The 22,177-nt window shown below is 36.9% G+C and overlaps 1 protein-coding gene across 4 annotated transcripts in view; it reads left to right on the top strand.

Moving 5' to 3' along the window:
• The window catches only part of LOC137255846 (annulin-like), a 72,438-nt gene that overhangs the window by 29,347 nt on the left and 20,914 nt on the right, over positions 1-22,177 (top strand). For all 4 annotated transcript variants that reach the window (XM_067793419.1, XM_067793418.1, XM_067793417.1 and 1 more), the window contains 5 exons: positions 5,133-5,354; positions 8,822-9,079; positions 13,131-13,249; positions 13,899-14,181; positions 14,587-14,725. In XM_067793419.1, the coding sequence (XP_067649520.1) occupies positions 5,133-5,354; positions 8,822-9,079; positions 13,131-13,249; positions 13,899-14,181; positions 14,587-14,725 (1,021 nt within the window). The remainder of the gene's footprint in view (positions 1-5,132; positions 5,355-8,821; positions 9,080-13,130; positions 13,250-13,898; positions 14,182-14,586; positions 14,726-22,177) is intronic.

The following is a 22,177-nucleotide window of genomic DNA, read 5'->3' as shown; positions in this document are numbered from 1 at the left end:
GGTTCTTATTTGTTAGTGAAGGTTATTGGGATGGGATTTTATATTCTTGGTAGGATTTCTATAGGGAATGCAAAATGTGTATATGTCACTCACTCACTCACTCACTCACTCACTCACTCACTCACTCTTACAGGATTGAGCCTTAGAGGCAACTGACAGGATTGAGTAGTCAGACTCGTTGACTTGGTTGACACATGTCATCAGTTCCCACTTGCACAGATTGATGCTCATGCTCTTAATCACTGGACTGTCTGGTCCAGACTTGATTATTTACAGACCGCCTCCATACAGCTGCAGTATTGCGGAGTGGGACATAAAACTAAATTCACTCACTCACTCACTCACTCACTCACTCACTCACTCACTCTGGTGATGTGCACTGTATCAACACTAGTTTCTCAAAAAGAAAAACATCAAAATAATTCTTCCATGTTATGAGCAAAATATTATTAGATAAAAGACATGTCTTGAGGTCAAAATGACCTCTGAAAGAAGCCCCAATATCTCATCATTGAATCCAGTTTAGACAGAATTGATAGCTTTAATATTTTCTCTGAGTCCATTGACAGTACTGTATTCGATGGGTTGAGTTTCTGTGCGTAGGTGTGGTCAAGACACCAAGGAGCAACTCTATATTTCCTGTCTGTTGTTCACATTTCACTATGTAAATATAAAGTAATACGCTGGCATACTTGGGGACGGTCAACATCCTGGAGAAGGATATCTGATAACCAATAAATTTGGTGAACTGAATTCACAATAGATGTGACAAATACAGATTATTTACTATCCCCCATATACATATGTTTGATGTTTGGTGTAAGCAAACATTTGGCGTTTGGTGTATGCAAATGTTTGATGTTTGGTTTATGCAAACATTTGATGTCAGTGTATCATATCTTGTCACTTATAAATGATCATAAAAAAATCTCAGAAAATCTGAAACAGTATGTAAACCTGACAAGTCTTTTTGGAATGTGTACACAACAAGGTGTGAAGTCATCCCACAGACGACATCCGGTCTAGTTAGTTTGGTGAATGGATAACCTCTGTGGTCTTTCACTCCACAGTTCAAGGGACAGCAGGGTAGCCTTGGGTTAAAGAGTTTGCTAGCTCGCTCTCTCACTCACTCACTCACTCACTCACTCACTCACTCACTCACTCACTCACTCACATGGTTCAAAGTCCATCACTGGGCTGGTAGCGTTAAGGCTCTTTCATGTACATTGATTGTTTGTATCAATCAATATTTCTCTCATGACTGACTATAGACTGTTATGTGGAGCATGAATAAATATTTCAATGGCTTAAACTGCCATGCTTCTCTTGTTGCGTAACAGGTGTCAATTTCCAAACAAGGCAATGTGGTTTATATCAAAGGAACACCACTGTGGACTAAATGTGTATTTAATCTTTAGGATGTGTGTGATGTAAACGCAGCCAGCCCAACCTTTAATTCAACACATAGTTTATGGAGTTGTGCACTGTATTCAACTCTCCAGGAAAATGGTATTAATAATAGTAAGTTATTCACTAATCATAATAAATGAATGCTGTCAGCTCATTTCATTGGTAGGATTGCCAGATAAATTATTGATTCAGCTTCATTGTTTCTAGGCATCATTATGATTTGGCAGATATTTAGTCAGTCTGAATAAAAACTTCTTAATAAGTTCATAATAGTGAAAAAAGAAATTTGAATTAAATTTTTAAAAATTAAAAAGTTCATTAAAATCATTTTGTGAATTCCTGTGGCTGTGAACTAGAAAACTTGTGTATGTATTGCTTCAACAGAACTTAGAAATATCATCATAATTTGGCAGCTATCTAGTCATTCTGAATAAACCATTTATAATGAATTCATTAAAAATGTTAAATAAGTTAAAAGTTAAATAAAATAAAGTGAGAAAGTTCATTATATCCACTTTGTAAATTCTAGTAAATCTATACACCCTATAAAAACCTGTTTTACTTCTTGTCATATTTTGATATATCTTCTCATAAAAATACTTGAATTGTTGTCATTTTCTCAATATATTTTACTGGATATGCAGCATCTAGTCCATCATACAGACTCTAAATGATTAATTCAAGTTCAAATCAAATCTATACACCCTATAAAAACCTGTTTCACTTCTTGTTATAATTTAATGTTTTCTCATAAAAAATACTGGAATTGTTGTCTTTTTCTCAATATATTTTACTGGACATGCAGCATCTAATCTATCATACAGTCCCTGAGACAAACATATCCATTTTTTAATGTTTTTTTTATTACGATCTTTTGTTTTTTTCTGCCAAATATATATTCCTTTTCTAGACTAGTTGAAAACTTTGGTTAGTCTATATAGCATCTACAGCACATGTTTTTTTACCTCTTAAAATTTGTTTCATTTGTTTTTCTGTGAAATCCTGTAAAATTAATTCTGGCCGGGGTTTACAGAACAGCAGTCTTGATACATGGTGGCAGATGTACTTTAAACAGTTATAGGAGTATCATTGATTGAAATTGGGAACAGCCTGTAGGTCAACCATGCTGTAAGCTTCAGTGTAGGCTGTTGGGGGTTTAATGTCACAAGGTGGGGAGACAGACATGTAGGGATGGATGAAACAGGCTGTTCTAAATCAGGTGTACAAATAACAACCTGACTTGAATGTTGAGGGGATGGTGTGATGTGTTTGGAGAAGCAGGTTGTGCTCATGAGATGGCGAGACTAGGAGGTAAACTCCATGTTGCGGTCCTCTATTATCATTTCCTGAGGATACAGAACCTTCGGATCTAATGTGTTTGTGTGTGTTCTATATATAGGATCTCTACAAGAGTCAGAAACAAGGGGTTCTGTCTGTGAAACTAGTCCAGAGGTCGAATTGGTGCTGAATGTGCAAATATAACATATAAGTGTGAACCTGAGCAACACATGTTGCCAGAATTGACACGGATGTGACAGGAAGGATGTTGTGACATTTAGAAATCATCACTGACCAGTATCAGGAACAATATCAAAATCCATGTGAATAGGAATAAAACTTTTATCACTCAGGGAAAAGTCGACTTTTCGTATAAATTTCATTCAGACAGTTGATGTTTTATTGTGGAAGCTGAAGGTGTAGTACTGGGATATTTTTGAAAGAAACTCTCTAAACTCGATATTTTGGATGCAAATATTGCTACAGATTTGAATTCATGACTACAAGAGACTATTATGGGATGTACAAAGAGTCAACCTGTCGATGGCGAAACATCACCGCATGTCCGTACAACTGTGGATCATAATACGTATGGTAGCAGCGATGTGGGTGTACGCAAAAAACTCACTCGTGATACAGCTCTGATATCTGTGGAAGGCTGGAAAATCGTAGGTGAGCATCATTGAAGAATCTCAAACCGGAAGCAGCAGTTTCCTCTAACTTTTATACTGCTCCTTCTAGCCTTTCACTGAGGCTGTACTAAATAAATTCCATTGATGTTTTGTAATTCTGGCCTATTATTTATAAATCTAGGAAGTTCAACAGCTGATCTTTCATACTGACATCATGTCAAAGGCCTAGGTTCCATTACAAAAAGAAACTGACTTAGAGCTTACACATGATTTTTGCTATAGCAAGTCCTCAATACTATGTAATTATATAAAGCTTTGCAACCTAGTGGGCTTACATGTAACAAATGACTTGCTATGCACCCGCATGATCTTATTATGCATTTATTTTAGGAATTATAATTGAAACTAGTTATCACATCCTGTGTGACCTGCACAAGTCTATTTTACTCCATGCTCTTTTACAAAGAGGAGGGTCAGTGGTTCAGTTCTGGTGGTCTCTGGTCTGTAGAGCGGAAGGACAGGTGGGGGGTTCAGCTCCATATTTGTCATGCCAAACCTTGTAATATCAGGTACTTGTAGTGCTTGTGGGGGTGGGCAATAAAGTAATAAAATCGGTCAGCTTGGTATTCTGTGTACGAGTGATGAATCTCCAACCAGTGACACTCCATACTAGTACATAGGGCTGGGATGGGTCCAGAGTTTCTACCCGGGTAACCCACTCCTATTTCAATACCCGACCTGGATATCTGTTGTGTTAAACTCCTGACATTTAATTTGCAAGAAATGGCAATATGATCATCAGCTCAGATGCTAAAATTTCAAGCTTTTTAATATCTTACCATGTATGCGATTCAAAAGAAGTGACTGTATATTATATCTACATCTTCAAAGAAATGTTTTAATCATGAATGAGTTACTTAAAACATTGTTTAATCTGTTAGTCACATGATCATAAGGGGCTCAGGTACTGAGACGGGTACCCGGGTTGAATTCATGGCCCACCTGTCCTTGGTGTGTAGGTTACCTGTTCCAGCCCTAAAGGTACACCATGTAAAACCACAGAACAAACACAATTGTCCTAGTCAAAATGTAACTGCATGTATATTTTGCTATGTAAGTACAACTGAAATTAAACTACATTTTACATCACACTGTGCCATATGATTCCCCTATCATAAGTCTGACCAAATGTGACAGTGACATATATGATCATGTTTACACAGGGCACTTAAAGTAGACAAATTCCAGTCGCTAAACAACAGCAAGAGTAGTGTCTACCTTTAGTGCCATAAAGATTCAGACAAAGCCACAGTGCCTTCAGAGATAAGGCAACTCTATATTTGGTGCAACTCCTGTCTGCTGAATACAGCTATGTGTTGTGTACACAGATGATACAGTTTGATGTCTTTGTCTAGTAGGTTCAAATGGAAAAAGGATCTTATAAGAACCACTGTAATATGTTGTGTTGACAGATCATAAGTACAGCTGTGATGTGTTATGTATACAGATCTTAAGTACAGCTGTGATGTGCTGTGTATACAGATCATAAGTACAGCTGATGTGTTGTGTATACAGATCATAAGTACAGCTGTGATGTGTTGTGTATACAAATAAGTAAGATAAGTAAGTTGTGTATACAGATCATACGTACAGCTGTGATGTGTTGTGTATAGAGATAAGTACATCTGTGATGTGTTATGTATACAGATCATAAGTACAGCTGTGATGTGTTGTGTATACAGATCATAAATACAGCTGTGATGTGTTGTGCAGACTGATGCCAAATATAGGTGAAATGTGTTTTGTTTTCAGAACCAGACCCAAAGGAGGAGGTTCTGGGAGTGGAGAGCCTTGACTTCAACATTGCAGAGAATACTGTTGCCCATCACACCTCTGAATATGACATCACAGACCCAGAAGAGACAGATGAGCCTAAGCTGGTTGTTAGACGTGGACAACCATTTGACATCTCCATCACTTTCAACAGACCATATGACAAGAAGAAGGATGACCTAAAGTTTGTCTTCCAAGCAGGTAAGGCTGTCTGGATTAAATAGATCTTAGAACGAGACCAAGCATAACCTAAAACTTGGTCTTCCATGCCAGTAAGTGTGTCTTGAACAACAGACCAAACGACAAGAAGAACAGCCTCTTTCACAACTCCTAGTAGCAGGGACAAGGTGGGTAAGTGATCCAGGGAGGGAGGTTGATGGGCAGGCAACCTTAGGTGCCAATCTAGTGATCCAGTGAGTTTGATGTGTCAGGATCGAGCTGACATGTGACGGGTGTAAAAACCTTGGTGTCAAGTTTGTGTGCAGACTCTGTCTTTGTTGTCACAACCCCGAATGTGCAGTGCACAACTATTTGAACGTAAAAGAACCCATGAATCTGTTGGTATATAACCAGATGATAACCACATGAATATGTACAAACACCTAGTTGTGGGTACAGCAACGTGCAGTAAACTTATAAACTGATAAACTGGATAAAGAACTGAGACTATGTGTCCCAGTACACCCAGATGTGAATGAGTGCCTCACAAGGATGAGAAAGCATATAAACTCTGTGTGTGTAGTGACAGCAAGAGTTGTGTGATCCCCATGGATCCAGTGATCAAGGTGAAAACACCATCGCTTCGAACATGAACTAGTTGCGTGGAGCACTATATAAATATGCTATAATAAAAATTTTAATATAGAATATTCCAAGCATGTAAGGCTCTCTTGAACAACAGACCAAATGACTAAACCAAGGATGACTTAAGACTTGTCCTCCAGGCAGGTAAGTTTGTCCTCAACAAAGGTTCCTATGACAAACTCAAGGATAACTTAAAGCTTGTCCTCCAAAAAGTGAAGTTTGTCATTAAGGATGACCTACAGCTGGCCTACACTTTGCCTAAGACCACACTGTAAGAAAGTGAAAAGGGTGGTGTCAGCAAATATGATACTCACAAACTCCACACCCTTGATAACTTATACACAGTCCAAAAGTGAAGAAAAAAACATTCAGCAGTTAACTGGCAGGTTCCCAAAAGTTTTTGGCATTGCTTAAATGTTTTTGATATATTAATAGCAAAAATCCTTCTTGCAGCGTCAGCTGAACACATAATATCTCTGTAGTTACTTGCGTACAGGCTGCTCCTCTAACGGAGACTTGTCTCCAGAATGGTACTAAGTGTCCACATTTAGCCAATATGGTGGTAGATGTTGTGGGGTTGTGGCTTGTGTCTTCTATAAATTTATGTAAAGGCGCCAGGCAAGTGATCCAGTGAGCTTGAGGTGCCGGGATCGAGCCCACCTGTGACCGAGTGTAAAAACCTTGGAGTCAGCTTTGTGTGCAGACTCTTTCAGTATTGTCACAACCCCGAGTGTACAGTACACAACACTGCGCAATTAAAAGAATCCACAAATCAATTGGTAAATAACCTGATAGTGACCATATTACTATTTGCAAACACCCAAACACAGCAGCATGATGTAAACTTGGACAAAGTATTGTGATTGCGTGTCCCTGTCCACCCAGCTGTGAATGGGTACCTCGTGAGTAGGTATGCTTCAGAGTTGTATACTCCCCAGGGCATTGAGATTGATAGTGTAAAGTGCTGTTGATATTGACATCCTACGATCAAGGAGAAAAAATTAAAGTGTCTGTGAGTAGCCACGCTGGAACTTGATGCTATGTAAATAGATTACAGAAGAAGTTGATGCATCTGTTTCTTTTAAGTTCCATCCAAAGTGAAAATTGCAAGTTTTGATTTTTAGACTTGATTGCTCATTTAAAATCGTGCCCAACATGTGGCATCTATCATAAACACATGCCAAGGCAAGGAAAGGTAAGTGTGAGTGAGTGAGTGAGTTTAGTTTTACGCCGCACTCAGCAATATCCCAGCTATATGGCGGTGGTCTGTAAATAATCGAGTCTGGACCAGACAAATCAGTGATCAACAGCATGAAGATCGATCTGGGTAATTGGGAACCGATGACATGTGTCAACCAAGTCAGCGAGCCTGACCACCCAATCCCGTTAGTCGCCTCTTACGACAAGCTGAGACGCCTTTTATGGCAAGCATGGGTTGCTGAAGGCCTATTCTACCCCAGGACCTTCACGGGTCTGGAAAGGTAAGTATACAAACACAGTACCATATGATAATTGTAGAGATAGTTGCATCTGATATCATTTTGGAAGATTAATTTGCCAGTGCAAACAGGAGTATGTGTCCTTTTGTGAATCAGTCCCACACTCTAAAAGTGGTTTCAATGTCTTTTGATTAATCTGGTTTAATCCAGTTGTAATCTAAAACAGTGTTCTGAATATTGTATAAATAGCAATAAAAATCTACTTTTACACATACATCCCTCAAAAGGTTGATTTAAATGCTCTTTTAATCTGTAGCTTGTGGTCAGTGCATTCTTTCGTCATGCAAAGACCCTGATTTGATTCCCCACATGGGTAGAATTCTGAAGTACATTACTGGTGTCCCCACTGTGATATTGCTGGAATATTGCTAAAAGCGGCATAAAACTAAACTCACTCTCTCACTCATTTTTTATCTGTGGGGGCTGTGGACGACCTTGTGGTGAAAGTGTTTCTTCACCACGTTGCAGACGAGGCACATCAGTGTAGATGCTTAAACACTCTTATCAAGAAAGTGATAGCTTATACATGTACATCCTAAACACCCTTTTCTAACAAGTGATAACTTGTAGATGCTAACAACATTATCAAGCAACTGATAGTGGTGCTAGCATCTCTACACCAAGTGCTTGTCATAAGAGCTGACTAATGGGATCAGGTGGTCAGGTTTGTTGAGTGCTTGTTGTAAGAGCCGACAAATGGGATCAGGTGGTCAGGTTCGCTGATTTGGTTGACACATGTCATCGGTCCCCAATTACATAGATCTATGCTCATGTTGTTGATTACTGGATTGTCTGATTGTCCAGACTCGATTATTTACAGATCACCATAGCTGGAATATTGCTGAGTGCTGTGTAAAACTAAACTCACTCACTCTACACCAAAATGTCTCGTCTATTACAATAATGAAGTTTTCTGCTCATAAAAGATGTTTCTCTTAAGGATAAATACTGCTCTATATGCTATGTATATGTGTGTATATATATAAGGCAACAACGAAGATGTATTTCTCCACTAATTTGGGGGAACCAACTGCAAACCTTGAGCAGTTGAACTGAATGAGGAAAATGTATCACTTTGTTGAAAGCATGTGCAAATTTCATGCATGTGGACAGCTGAATTTTGATGTAAAGTTTTTTTAAGAATTTACAATTTTCAATGAGTTTCATCATTTATTGAACTCATGACAATAATCTTTACAGTGTGAAGAATTTGTTTTACAATACATGAGTTCATGTGTAAACAATAGTATTTTAAACAGTATAGAATATTTTGTGAATCTAGTTAAGAACAGTTGACTGAAGTAAGTGGCTGCATTTATGCCAGTGAGTCTAAACCTTTTATGGCTAGTGTATTTTGTGTTGCAGGAGGAAAGCCTACACCCAGTAAGGGGACACACGTAGAGTTGATCCTCTCGGACAAGGATGAACCTAAAGAGTGGGGAGCCAAAATCAAGAAGCAAAATGGCCAGGTCCTCACAGTGACTGTATTCACCCCTCCCACCTGCTTTGTGGCCAAGTGGAACTTCAAACTGGATGTCATAAAGAAGAAGGATGACAAGAAAGTCATATTTCGCTACAATCACAAAGATCAGATCTACATCCTGTTTAATCCATGGTGCCGAGGTAACGTCTTTTTGATGTTTGTTAGATGTTGATGACATCTTGTTGATATTTGTGAGATGTTAATAACATCTTGTTGATGTTTATGAGTGCTTGTTATGAGTGAGTTGATGTTTATGTTTATGAGATGTTGATAACATATTGTTGATGCTTGTGAGTGGTGATAACATCTTTGTGAATGGCTAATAATGTCTTGCTGACATCCATGAGATCTGGTGTTGTTTGTGACAGGTCAATAACATCTTGATGTTTGCATTATCTTGATGTTTGTTAGGTGTTGTTTTGGGGTGTCTTTTTTTGTTTTGTTTTTTTTTAAATATGTTCCCAATGTTACATCAGCGCATGTATAAATATGTAAAATTAATAATTAGCATATAAGTAAACAAAGACAATTTTGTCAAAATGGCAGCCAGATGAAGATTAGACAAAGTCAGTTACTGCAGACACTGGATAGGTTTGAATACTGGGAGTAATGGATGCAATTTGTTTGCAAATTTAATCATTTTATTCCTCTTTTTGGGAATGAAGCTTTCAACAGAAAAAATATCTTTTACAGTCTTTATTAGGTTGTGAAACTTTGGGATGTTTTTTTTCAAAGAACTGACATAAACATGTCTTTCAGCTGAAAGAATTAAGCAAAGAGTTTTTACTTAAGAAACCAAAGTACACCAACATTTTGTCAAATTATTTTTTGTGTCAAATAGTTGTTGATCCAGTCTAAGTAAACTTATCCTCAGTACTAACAAAACCTTATGGGAGGTCGCGTCAGGTAACCTTTGAGATTGACCAATGAGAACAGAGCTTACCAAATCGCGAAAGTGCACATTCGCACATCCCCTATGAACTTTTTATCTCGAAAAGTTTCGTACCCGAACGATTCCGAATGCTATTTAGCGTACGATCGCTTCAGCACACGGCGTACCTACAGCCATGACAATGGTGAGTAAACAGTCGCTGAAAATAGTATTTTTGGCAATATTCAAGGATGTTATCTTGCGGAAATATTAGCTAATGGTAACCATGTCATCAGAAACCCCAAAACGTATATACTGCAGGTCAAATAACTGTATTATATGCGGATTTTTGTTTGTGGAGAGATCTGTGTCAGTGACCTGAATATTTTGAAAGTCCCTCTGATCCCTAAATAGTAGCCGTTGTCTGATTGGTTAAATCTATTTAACCGTCTCGCATGTGATTGGACTGTCATAGGTTGCTCAAAGGTTACCTGACACGACCTTCTACTAGTTTTTGTTAGACTCAGCGGTGGAGTGTAACGAAATACACTGAGACGAAGTTTACTTAGACTGTTGTGAATCCAAATTTTAAGATTGTTCCAAAAATTATTACACCCAGTAAACATGATGTAAGTTTTCATCATAATCTTGATAAAAGAGTCCTGAGGAAAGTTGGATAAGGTTTGTGTTTAAATGTTCCTTTTTGGTATAGATAATAAAATGTAAAAATTTAAATTGGAAATCTAAGAGTTTTACATCATTAATGTCGTGTCTTTAAGACCTGAAAATCATTAGCCTATCACAATCAGTATCATTGCATTATCCCATTTATGACATATGTGCATCCCTGTGCTTCAAATACTCAATAACACCCAGAAATTGGCCAAGACAAGATGTTTATCTCCTGATTATTATTTAACAATAATATCCTTCATATTTGTCATAAATGGGATAAAGCGATGATACTGATTGATGCCTTCGGTTTCAAATGCATTCCCGTGCTTCAAATACTCAATAACACCAGGAAATTGGCCAACACATGATGTTTATCGACATTGTAAACAAAAAAGTAAGCTTTACTGTCTGCACTGAATTACATCAAGTATGGGTTCAGCAGTGAAGTGTCATCAGCTGGCCTTTTCAGCTGGTTCCCATGGTAGCATCTGGAGTTGCTCATTTGTGATGTCATTCTGACTTTACGTCACAATGTGATTTGAATTACATCACCACCATTGATGACACAACAAAAAAATTGTTTGCGATGTTTCTACATGTCAATACACAGCAAATAATCTTGCAGTTTCTGTGAATCAAATATCTTTTGATCATGTTCTTCAACCAATCAGATTACAGAACAGAGTGACTTTTGGTTTACACTATATCATAAAATAACCTTGTTTCATGTAATGATTTCGTAAAATTCTTTTGATAAGAATCATGTCATAGGTATGCACATGCCAGTAGTTCGCTATTGTAATTTTAGATGATTCCAGTAAAATATTTATAAGATATCTATGATCTAATTCTGTCCCTTTGATTGTATATATAATTTTCAAAGATTCAAAGGACATCAAACCTTCTTCAGAGGTCTTTGATTGTTAAGTTTCCTTTATTTGCCAAATGCCTCATATAATGATTGGGGTTATTTGAAGTTATGATTACGCCATAACACCTGTGAGAAAATTTCATCAATGTTGTTTTCATCTGTGGTAGTGTTAAAGTACAATGCATATATTTTGTTCTTTGCCAAAGCAGTCTCAGTTTTAGATAAGTGCTTGCTACTGAAAATATATTATTTACATAGAAACAAATAACTGTTCAAATCAAAAAGAAGGCAGGATATTCAGAATATAGACATGATTCATTTATTGCTTTCACAGTAGATAGAGATTTGTGGAAGAGAAAATGATTCTGTTCAGACATTCTTAGACAGACCAGCACAATCTATGAATATCAACTTTAATATATACTTAATATAGCCAAAATTTCTAAGATTGTAAGTGATATTAGCTTCTAGCAGTAGTTAACATTGAGTGAGTGAATGTTATTTTACTCCACTTTTAGCCCATTTTCCAGCAATATCACGACACAGGACACCAGAAATGGGCTTTACACATTGTACGCATGTGGGAAATCGAACCCAAGTTTTCAGTGTGACAAGCCATTACTTTAGCCTTTTGGCTACCCCACCATCCTTTAATAAGACTGAATGAAATGGTAACACAAAGCACTTAGCGCCAGTGAAGTTTGAGATATATGTTGTGACCAGTAACACTACAACATACTAAGGGTGGGAGAGAAAAGACTTGTTGTTTTGTTTGATAAGGAGGAACCATGAATGTAGAAATGTCAAGGTCATTGTCTATCAAGGTTGTTGTCCTTAAAATATGTCAGCTTTGATAGACCAGTTGTTCACGACATCCAGGAATTCTTGAAACCATTTGTGAATGTAAAAAGAAACAGCAATATCCTTTCCACGTCCGTAAAAATCTCTGCTAAAAGCAGAATTGATTGTGTAATACCGACTATATGCAGAAATGCCAACCTCTATGATTTTGTGTAGGCTCTATGAATTTTAGCCTCAAACTATACCAGTATTATTGCACTAGAAATTCAACAAAATTTGAAGACAATTCATTAAAATTTGGATATGTATAGACAAGGACATATGTTTTTGAGGATTAGGTACAGTTTTGCCAAAAAGAGACAAGAAGAAATGTGATACTGATATTTTGAAAAGTTTTGAATAATTTGAATTTTTTGAGGAATGTGAATTTAATGCTTCATTCATGCTTAGTGTCATATTATCTTTGCAAGAATCCATCATGATTTTAACTATTTAGTCAAGCACATGTTGTCAAACATGAGTTTACAAGTGTGAACATTCCAACCACAACTCGCCACCAACACCACTTTCAAAGTTGTCAAACTGTTGTCGAGAAATAGGATCAGTCTCTATTCTCGCGAACTTTTCATCAAACATTCTGTGTTGTCAAACATGACTTTGATGTCTGAAATGTCATCACACTTTAGTTGTTCAGAAACAACCAATCTCATTCAACGAAATTGTCATGTGACCTGTACCGACATGGTGCTTAAATGGCACAAAAAAATTACACAACATGTGTTTGACGTGTGAAAGTGCAAGGTTGACAACTTTGCAAATTTCAACATGTATTGTCGAACTTTAGTTTGTTGTGTGAAGGCTGCTTTACAGCTGTACGATGTGGTTTGTTTGTTGTTCGTAGAGCTGCATGTGGGCTCATCTGAAGCATCTAAGACTATAGGCGTACATGGCTGTTATGTTTATTTGTTTACAGATGACATGGTTTTTATGGAAGGAGAGAAGGAGAAGGAAGAGTATGTTCTGAATGAAACTGGAAGGATTTATTGTGGTACCTCGAGGAATATCTCTAGCAAGCCTTGGATGTTTGGTCAGGTAAACAGCTTATAGATTCTTCGGTTGACACCTTTCTTAAATTCTACTGAAGCATTTACAAGTCACTCTTCATTTTCTAAGGTACATAACTATGACAGATATGAGCTTACATAACTGTGTTGCTGTTTGTAGACATTTAAGCAATCATTCGGAGCTTAAGGCATGGTCAGTTTCTGTTCTCCATCTGTTAATCTGTTCTTTTATCCTCTCAGTTGGTGAATTGATCTTCATGCGGTGACTTACGGGATCAGGTGATCAGACTCGCCCACTTGGGTGACCCATTTCATTGTATCCCAGTTGTGTAGATCAATGCTCATGCTCTTGATCACTGGCTTGTCTGTCCACACTTGATTATTTACAGACCACCACCTTATAGCTGGAATGTTGCTGAATGTGGCGAAAAAGTACACTTAGTCATTTCACTCTCTCAGCAACACTGATTTAATAATCTGGAAGTATTGAACGTATGAAGATAATGTTAATAGAGCATTTCTAAGTCTGACTGCAGCGTACCTGCATTGTTGCACATTGTCTCTCCTTACGGCGTTCCACATGTAATATCACTCAGCACTTATAGAATGATACAAACATTCTCCCATTCAGCAGGCATTCTTGCTGTTATCAGTGACTGTTCAAATGTCTTTTTCAGTTCCAAGGAAAGGTCCTTGACTGTAGCATGTACCTCCTGGATGAGTCAGGGATGAGTTGGGGGGTACGGGGCAACCCCATCCCCATCGCAAGGAAGATCACTGCAGCTGTTAATGCACCAGATGATTACGGTGTCTTGGTCGGCAACTGGTCCGGTGATTATGAAGGTGGGACGTCCCCTCTGCAATGGACTGGCAGTGTGAAGATATTGGAGCAGTACTTTGAAACAAAGGAACCAGTCATGTTTGGACAGTGTTGGGTGTTCTCAGGAGTCACCACCACAGGTTGATGCTTGTTATATTTTTCGATGTTTTTTGAGATAATACATCTAACATTTAATGTTGAAGACAAGTTTTCATCACTGACTTTACATGCTGAGTAAAGTAGTTAATAATTACAAGCTCGGACCTTCATCTGCATCAGGATTCTTTTAGGGTTTGACTAAATTTGGACCTGTGTGAGTAATGCCTTTGTATTATTTACATTTTTACAACTGATTTCAGTTCTCATTTCTAGTGTCCCCCACCATGATATTGCTCAAATATTGATATATAGCAGAGTAAAACTCACTCACTCACTCACTCACTCACTCACTCACTCACTCACTCACTCACTCACTCACTCACTGTTTTATTGATGCATCAGTGCACTGGTACAATGAGAAAACATTGAAATCCAATATGTTGCAGTGTTGCGTGCACTTGGAATTCCTGCCCGGAGCGTCACCAACTTTGCGTCAGCCCATGACACGGACGGCTCAATAACAATCGACTACCATTTTGATTCAACGGGAGAGGCAGCTGATGACATGAATGAGGACTCAGTATGGTAAGGTTATGTTTGTTTGTTGTTTGTTTATCATTGAACTGAAAACTAAGGCCAGATGATTTTATTTCTTCTTTTACAGATCCGCCGGTCATATTTTTTCTAGAATAAGAACAAAATCTTTCCTGCTGAAAAAGTAGAATCCTAATGGCCAAATATGTAAACTTACAAGAATTGTTTTTAGATTATTTGTTTCCCCATATACTTTTCATAAATTTACCAGAAGTAAAATACTTTTTGTATGTAGAAGAAATATCATTTTGATAAAATTCCTCTCCTCTCCTGTCTTGAGGACAAAAATCCATAAAACAAATAAATTAGTCTGGCCATTTAGTGCTTTATTTTTCAAAGAAACAATTATTCACTTTACTTGGTGACAGTTAAACATGATACATGCGTGCAAAACAACACATATTATGTAAGAAAAAGCAGACAGTATAATATTTATCGCATTGGGAATATGTACAAAACAAATGAAATGCTACATAGTAATGTAGAGAATGCCGAAAGACTATAATCTAAATTATAAGACTGTATCTAAGATGTACCCTTTACTGTAAAAATGTTTCTTATCGTCTTTTTTTTTTAGAAAAATTTCTCAATATCATAAACGTCCTTTAATATTGTTTTGAAAATTGTAGGTTTTGGGGGTTGTTTTGTTTATTACAAAAAGAGGTGCATTGCAAGTAACATCACATGGTTGATTAAATGGCTACCACTCCAACAAAATAGAATATCACAGTTTCACATTTCATACATTTTACAAAGTACTTGAGTAAATAAATAGTTAAAATTGGTCCAGGGAGAATATCGTGAGTCAGATGATGTACATAGGTTATTATCTTTCATTGATTTTAGCATTATTTAATTTGTAGTAGTTCTCATTTACTGTAAATAGCTCCAAAAAAATAAATGGGAAATTGAAGAGTTTCATGTGTGTAGCCGATTGTCCACATGAAAATATGTCATGTGAAATATGGTTTTCTAATTTATCAAATTATTTAGTTCCCCATTCAGTTTGAGACACAGGTTTGGAAGGCTAAAATCTGATATGAAATTATCATAAAATATCATTGAAGCTTTACTGGGTTCAATCACATCTTCCAAGGAGAACACATTGAAAATGGTAGTCAGTTAGAATTGTTTGTTGTTTGTATAAAATCGATTTTCTGTTTTGATATACAAAAGATTAATATCAGTCACATTACCTTTAATGTTAAATTCCCCTTCATTCAGTGTTATCCAAATGTGATTCATAATAATTCCTGAGGGTGTATACGGCACATCAATGTCTGACACAATGAATGGAACATGTTTTCAGACCCTGACACCGACATGCCGTCGATTCTGGTTATCGCAGCATTTCTCCGATTTTCAAATGCAAAATCCGCTGTCTGAAATGTCTTTAAAAATGTCTTTCAAAATATCCAATGCTTTAAACAAATTTGACACGGATGAAAGTGTTTGGAAGTTTAGCACGAAGTGAAAACGAATACATGTCATATACCGTATGTCATAGACTGCATTCACCCCCAACTTGTACCTCAGTGCTCAAGTTTGGCTTTCAGCCAGGAATGACTCCACTTTTGTATATTCCATCATCAAGTGTTTCAAATGCTAAAACAGTAGTTCCAAAATAGTTTGTGTTCGATTATGAAAAAATGTGATTGATAGCTTGGTCGTTTGGTTACTGCAACTGATCTTTGATTGTTTCAGTTAACTGGAATATTACCGAATAGGCTGTGTATTATTGTTCATGAGAATTAAATCTGGCTCATGAATGTCATCCCTCTAGTGCTCACCTTATTGTTGTTACCCATCGTATTTCCATGCTGATGGTGAAGGAGATTGGGGATTTTCAGCAGATTCCTTAGCACCTTTTGACCTGTGAAGGTCTGGGGTTGAATAGACCTACAGCAACCCATGCTTGCCCTCAAAGGTGACTATGCAAGTCGTAAGAGGCGACTAACAGGATCAGGTGGTCAGGCTTGCTGACTTTGTTGCCTCGTGTTATCGGTTCCCAGTTGCACAGATCAATGGTCATGCTGTAGATCACTGGATTATATGTTCCAGACTCGATTATTTACAGACCACTGATAGATTGTTAAAATATAAACTCTCTCTCTCTTTAACCAATAAGGCAATGGCTTCTGGTTAGGGTCTGGCAAGACTTAGAATCTCCTGTTGTCACTGACACTGAGGTCAGAAAAAATGGTCCCAGGTCAGGAAAATGAATTACTGGAGACCAGTTCTGGTCTGTCCAACTAACATGACCTTCAACCCAATGAAAACACATCTGCCTTTGAGGCTGGGCTGTGGTATGTGAATGTCTGCCATCTTTCGCACAAGATGTTGCATGAGGGAGATTATTATATCAACAATGATATGTTCCACCTGGCAAAAATCCCATTCAGAACCAATATTGCCAGTGTGACTGTAACACCATTAAAAGTAGTAGGAGATATTCCATTTTGGGAGCATTACACTAACCAATGCTAATGCATATGAAAAAAGATTTAAAAAAAGAGATATATATAAAGATAAAGATGCAACATTTCCAAAGTAATGGAAGAAATTGTCACATTTTCCAATATTACTTTTATTTAATTGTATATAATGGGGAAATTTACCTAGGAACAGCTACTCCATGGGAATAATCATGCAAGTGAGTGAGTTTAGTTTTACACCACATTCAGCAATATTGCAGCTATATGGCAACAGTCAATTACCAAAGAGAGAATAGAACAAAGGAACAGTCTCGCTACAGGAATAGACACCCTGTTACAATTATGCACTGAGTGAAAACATGAATGCCACTTCGGCAAGTTGTTTCTGAGTTTCTGGCATTCATGAAGTGATAAACTCCTGTTGCCATCAGGAGAAACATGTCATCAGCATCCTACATCTGTGTGTTGGAATGTTGCCAACAAACCGCATTGTAGCTGATCCAAACATCTGGTATCAGTTCCATGCCATTGATCACACTTTGGCTGACAGAATATGTTTGTAATGTGACAGTGTTAACCCTATTGCAAGCATGCATTGCATCTGCTTTGTATCCCCACTGTCCTCATATTGACACTGAGGATTCATTAGACGGTGTACTTACTGCAGATCCTCCAAACCACAAAACATTCATAATGTACGAGCAGTTGTAAGTACATAGTTTCTAATAGGCTTATGAATATTGTAGTGCTAGGAGTGCCATAATGGATTGGGCCTTGTGCTCTTTGACAATGTGGGGCAGTGGGGTAGCAGGGCTTGATTTAGTGCTGTGTTACATGCACAGGTGCCATCACGTATTACAAAGTGCAGTCCTGTTATTAGAGAAACTTGCACTAGGTGCAAGTCAATTTTTGAGAAATGAAACCACAATAGATCTATCATTATAAGCATAATTATGTCCCCTCGTTTTCCTTTGTAACTTTGAATAGCTATGACACTGAAAAATTGCTATATGTGGACACATCTCAGCAATGACAGCTCGTGTAAACAGGGTCAGCCGTGTCTGTGTTCGTTAATAATGGTTTCATCGGTACTACATCACAGAAATATGTTTATGTGCACAGAAACCCCTGACACTTTAACACACTACATAACAGCTAGAATTTGGCTTGTGCAACTAGGTTATTATCTTAGGTTGCACCTGGTGCAAGTAAGTTAACATCTCTTAAATCAGGCTCTGTCATCTCCTTTGAATCTTCAGTGTGGTCATGTTGACACTGATGATTCATTACAGAATCTTCAGAACCTCAAAATGTTCATAGCATTACAAGCAATCATAGGTATATCATAGGGTTACAGGACTCGATTTTGTGCTTTGTTTCTTGCACTGGTGTAGCCAAATGTTGCACAATGCAACCTAGTTATTAGTCTAACTTGCACCAGGTGCAAGTAAATTTTTGACGGTGTAAGCGTCAGAACAAAACATGTAAACATTTCAGCAGCATGTTTCATTCATTACATGTTTCAATAAAAGCAGTGCAACTGCAATTTGGTTGGTGCAACTAAGTTTTCATCTCAGGTTGCACCTGGTGCAAGAAGATGAACATCTGCTAAATTGAGCCCTGGGCTTATCATGGGCTTGCAAATATCGTAGTGCCATAACTCGTTATCTACACTAAAAAGTGCCATAACCATCGTTATCTACACTAAAAAATAAAGAAAAGGGTCGCGATTATTGGAAGTTTAACACATCACTATTTAGACGAGAGGAGTATATAACACTAGCATCCAACTTACTCAATGAAACCAAACGTGAATACTCAGACCCTACGTACTCAAATGATGAATTAAGCAAAATTAAAGATGAACACTTATGTTTAAATATAACTGAGACTCTATTTCTGGAGACTTTTTTAATGAAAGTTAGAGGAAAATCCATTCCGTATTCTTCATGTCTTCAGAAAAGTAGAACTACAAGACAAAAAGAACTAGAGGAGAACATATGTCGAAAAGAAAACGAAATAAGAAGCAACTTTCAAAACGTTAACAAAACACTCCTTGCTAATCTAACCAAAAGTAAAAATGAATTGGAAAAACTAAAAGAAGAAGAAATGAAAGGAATTCAAACTAGAAATAGAATTCAGTGGTATGAAGAAAGGGATAAACCTACAAATTATTTTTGTCATTTAAAAAATAGGAACTATACAAACAAACTCATCAACTCTCTCATTATTGATAATGGTGAAGAAATAGCAGATGGACAAGAAATAACAGCAGAACAAAAACGATTTCATGAAAATCTGTATACATCAAGTTGTGATATAGATATCACCACTCCATCACAGAATAAAGAGCAGTCAAACAAGTTAGAGTGTGACATTAGTCTTGAAGAACATGCTATTAAATCAATGAAAAATAACAAAAGTCCAGGTTTAGATGGTTTCCCTATCGAATTCTTTAAATTGTTTTGGAAAAATCTCAAAATTTGGATTCAGCGATATATAACAGAAACTTTCAACCATAATTCTATGACTATCACAATGAATAGAGGTGTAATTACATGTATTCCTAAACCAGGCAAAGAGAGAAAGTTTCTGAAGAATTGGCGACCTATATCCCACTTAAATGCATCATATAAAGTTATAAGTACTTGTATAACAAACAGGATTAAAAAAACATTGAATGTTCTCATTAATGAAAATCAAACTGGATTCATTCCTGGGATTTGCACTTCGGAAAATATCAGACTTCTTTATGACATTTTGTGTGAAACTAAAAGGCAAAACATATAAGGTTTACATAATCTAATTGATTTTGAAAAAGCGTTTGACACTGTGTCAAAAACATTTATTAAGATGGTCCTGGATAAGTTCGGGTTTGGACACAACATTCAAAAATTGGTTAACATACCTATGGGTAATCAATACAAAAAAGAGACTCAAAAATATAAAAAGAATTTTATGTAATTGAGTAAGACGTAATTTAACGTTGATTGGAAAAATAACCATTGTAAAAACTTTGGCTTTATCCCTGATGGTCCACACCTTCTCATCTCTCCCTAATCCCCCAAAAACATTTATTACAGAATTAAACAGATTATTTTTCAAGTTTATATGGAAAGACAAAACTGACAAAATAAAACAAACTAATTTAGTATGAATGTACAAAGAAGGTGGTCTTGGAATGGTCGATGTGAAAACCTATGTCGACTCGTTAAAACTTTCCTGCTTGAAGAGATACATCTCTAATTCTAAGAACTATGATCTTGCTGGTTTCCCTTTGCAAAACCTCCTTCTCCAAGGAGCCAATATTTCTACACACTATAAAGTCAAAAATCCATTTTGGAAAGACTCTCTTGATGCTTGGCATAGACATGTTAAAAGATATGTGTGTAATATTAACGAAATACTCATGCAATGACTATGGCTAAATCACTAGTGTAACCTGTCAAGCTTGATCATTCATAACTGGATTAAATGTGGAGTAGTTTATATTAAAGATATTTGTAATGACCACGGCTTTCTAACTTTTGCAGAACTTAAAAGAAATTCTGGCGTCAAGGGTACTGTGCTTGACTTTAATCGTGTTATCCTTAGTATACCCAAACAGTGGAAAGACGTGATTCGAACAAAAAACAATTTGAATATACTGAAGTTATCTATGTGTTCTCCGTGGAACGATTTGATTAAACCTAGTAAAGACTCAAGGATATTTTACGATAATTTCATAATTTCATATCAGACTATAACATTCCAAACGCGTGTCTCAAATGGAACGGGGAACTTAGTGAGTCGTTCAATTGGAAAAGTATATTTTCACAGTATAGACAATCCCCGAAAGACACAAAACTTTCAGATTTTCAATATAAATTTTTACGCAGAGCCATTTACACTAAGCGAGAGCTACTAAGGATGAAATTGGTAGATAATGACCTATGTACATCATGTGGCTCAGCTGGTGTGAATATTTACCATGTATATCTTGAGTGCCCAATCGTCAAAATGTTCTGGGCTGAATTTAACAATTTCATAACCCAGTTTCTTGGTAAAATGTACGAAATGTCTAACCATGATATTCTATTTTGTTGCAGTGGAAACCATTTACTCAAGGTTCCACATGATTCTATTAGGAAAGCACCACATTTTCATTATGAATATAAGAGGATACAAACCCAGCTTCACAATCTACAGAGCATTACCAATGGATGTTTATGAGACAGAGAAATTTATCGATAAGAAAAACGTCAACATGAAACATTTTTATAGAAAATGGAATGTTATTGCTGCAATCGTGTAACTAGAAACGAGCCTCTTGCATTTGCTGTATCATCTATGTATCAGCTATACTGTTTAATCCAGATATTTCCAATACGAAACATATTGTACTGTCTGCCTGTCTACCATGCAATGTGTTACATTCTATTCTACCCATATATCCTGTTAAACTGTAACCAAGTAAAGTGAATAAAAAATGGAAAAAAAAAATATTGTAGTGCTATGACAGTTATGTAGAGTGGACCTCAAGCTCATGCTTTCTAACAATGTGAGTTGGTGGGGTAGCTTAATAATAAAAGTCTTGCTGGTCATGCCGAAGAGTTTGATTCTTGACTTGGTTACAGTTAGTGAAGTCCATTTCTTGTTTGATATTGCTGGAATATTGCTAAAAGTGGCATAAAACCATACTCACTCACTCTGATAATGTAGTGCATCAGTTGTCACATCTAAGCACTGTCTGACAAGCACTTTGTGCCCATGACTGTATGTTCTTGTTTTCACCTGTAAAGATCCTGGTTAGAATTGATCTTCAGTAACCTTTGTTTGTCGTAAGAGGATCGGGTGGTCTGTCATTGTTGGTTGATATGTGCCATCATATCCCAGCTACCTAGATTGATGCTCATGCTGTTGATCACTGGATCGCCTGGGAGGGAAGGTAAATTGCACATGTTCAAAGGATGACTTAGTATGTTAGGAATATAAATTTCTGGGGTATTTAAGGTAAATTCGGTCATGA

Source organism: Haliotis asinina, chromosome 11, assembly GCF_037392515.1.
Source record: "Haliotis asinina isolate JCU_RB_2024 chromosome 11, JCU_Hal_asi_v2, whole genome shotgun sequence".
Taxonomy (NCBI): domain Eukaryota; kingdom Metazoa; phylum Mollusca; class Gastropoda; order Lepetellida; family Haliotidae; genus Haliotis; species Haliotis asinina.
Note: the sequence above shows the minus strand (reverse complement) of the source record. Positions and strands in the feature narration are given on the sequence as shown.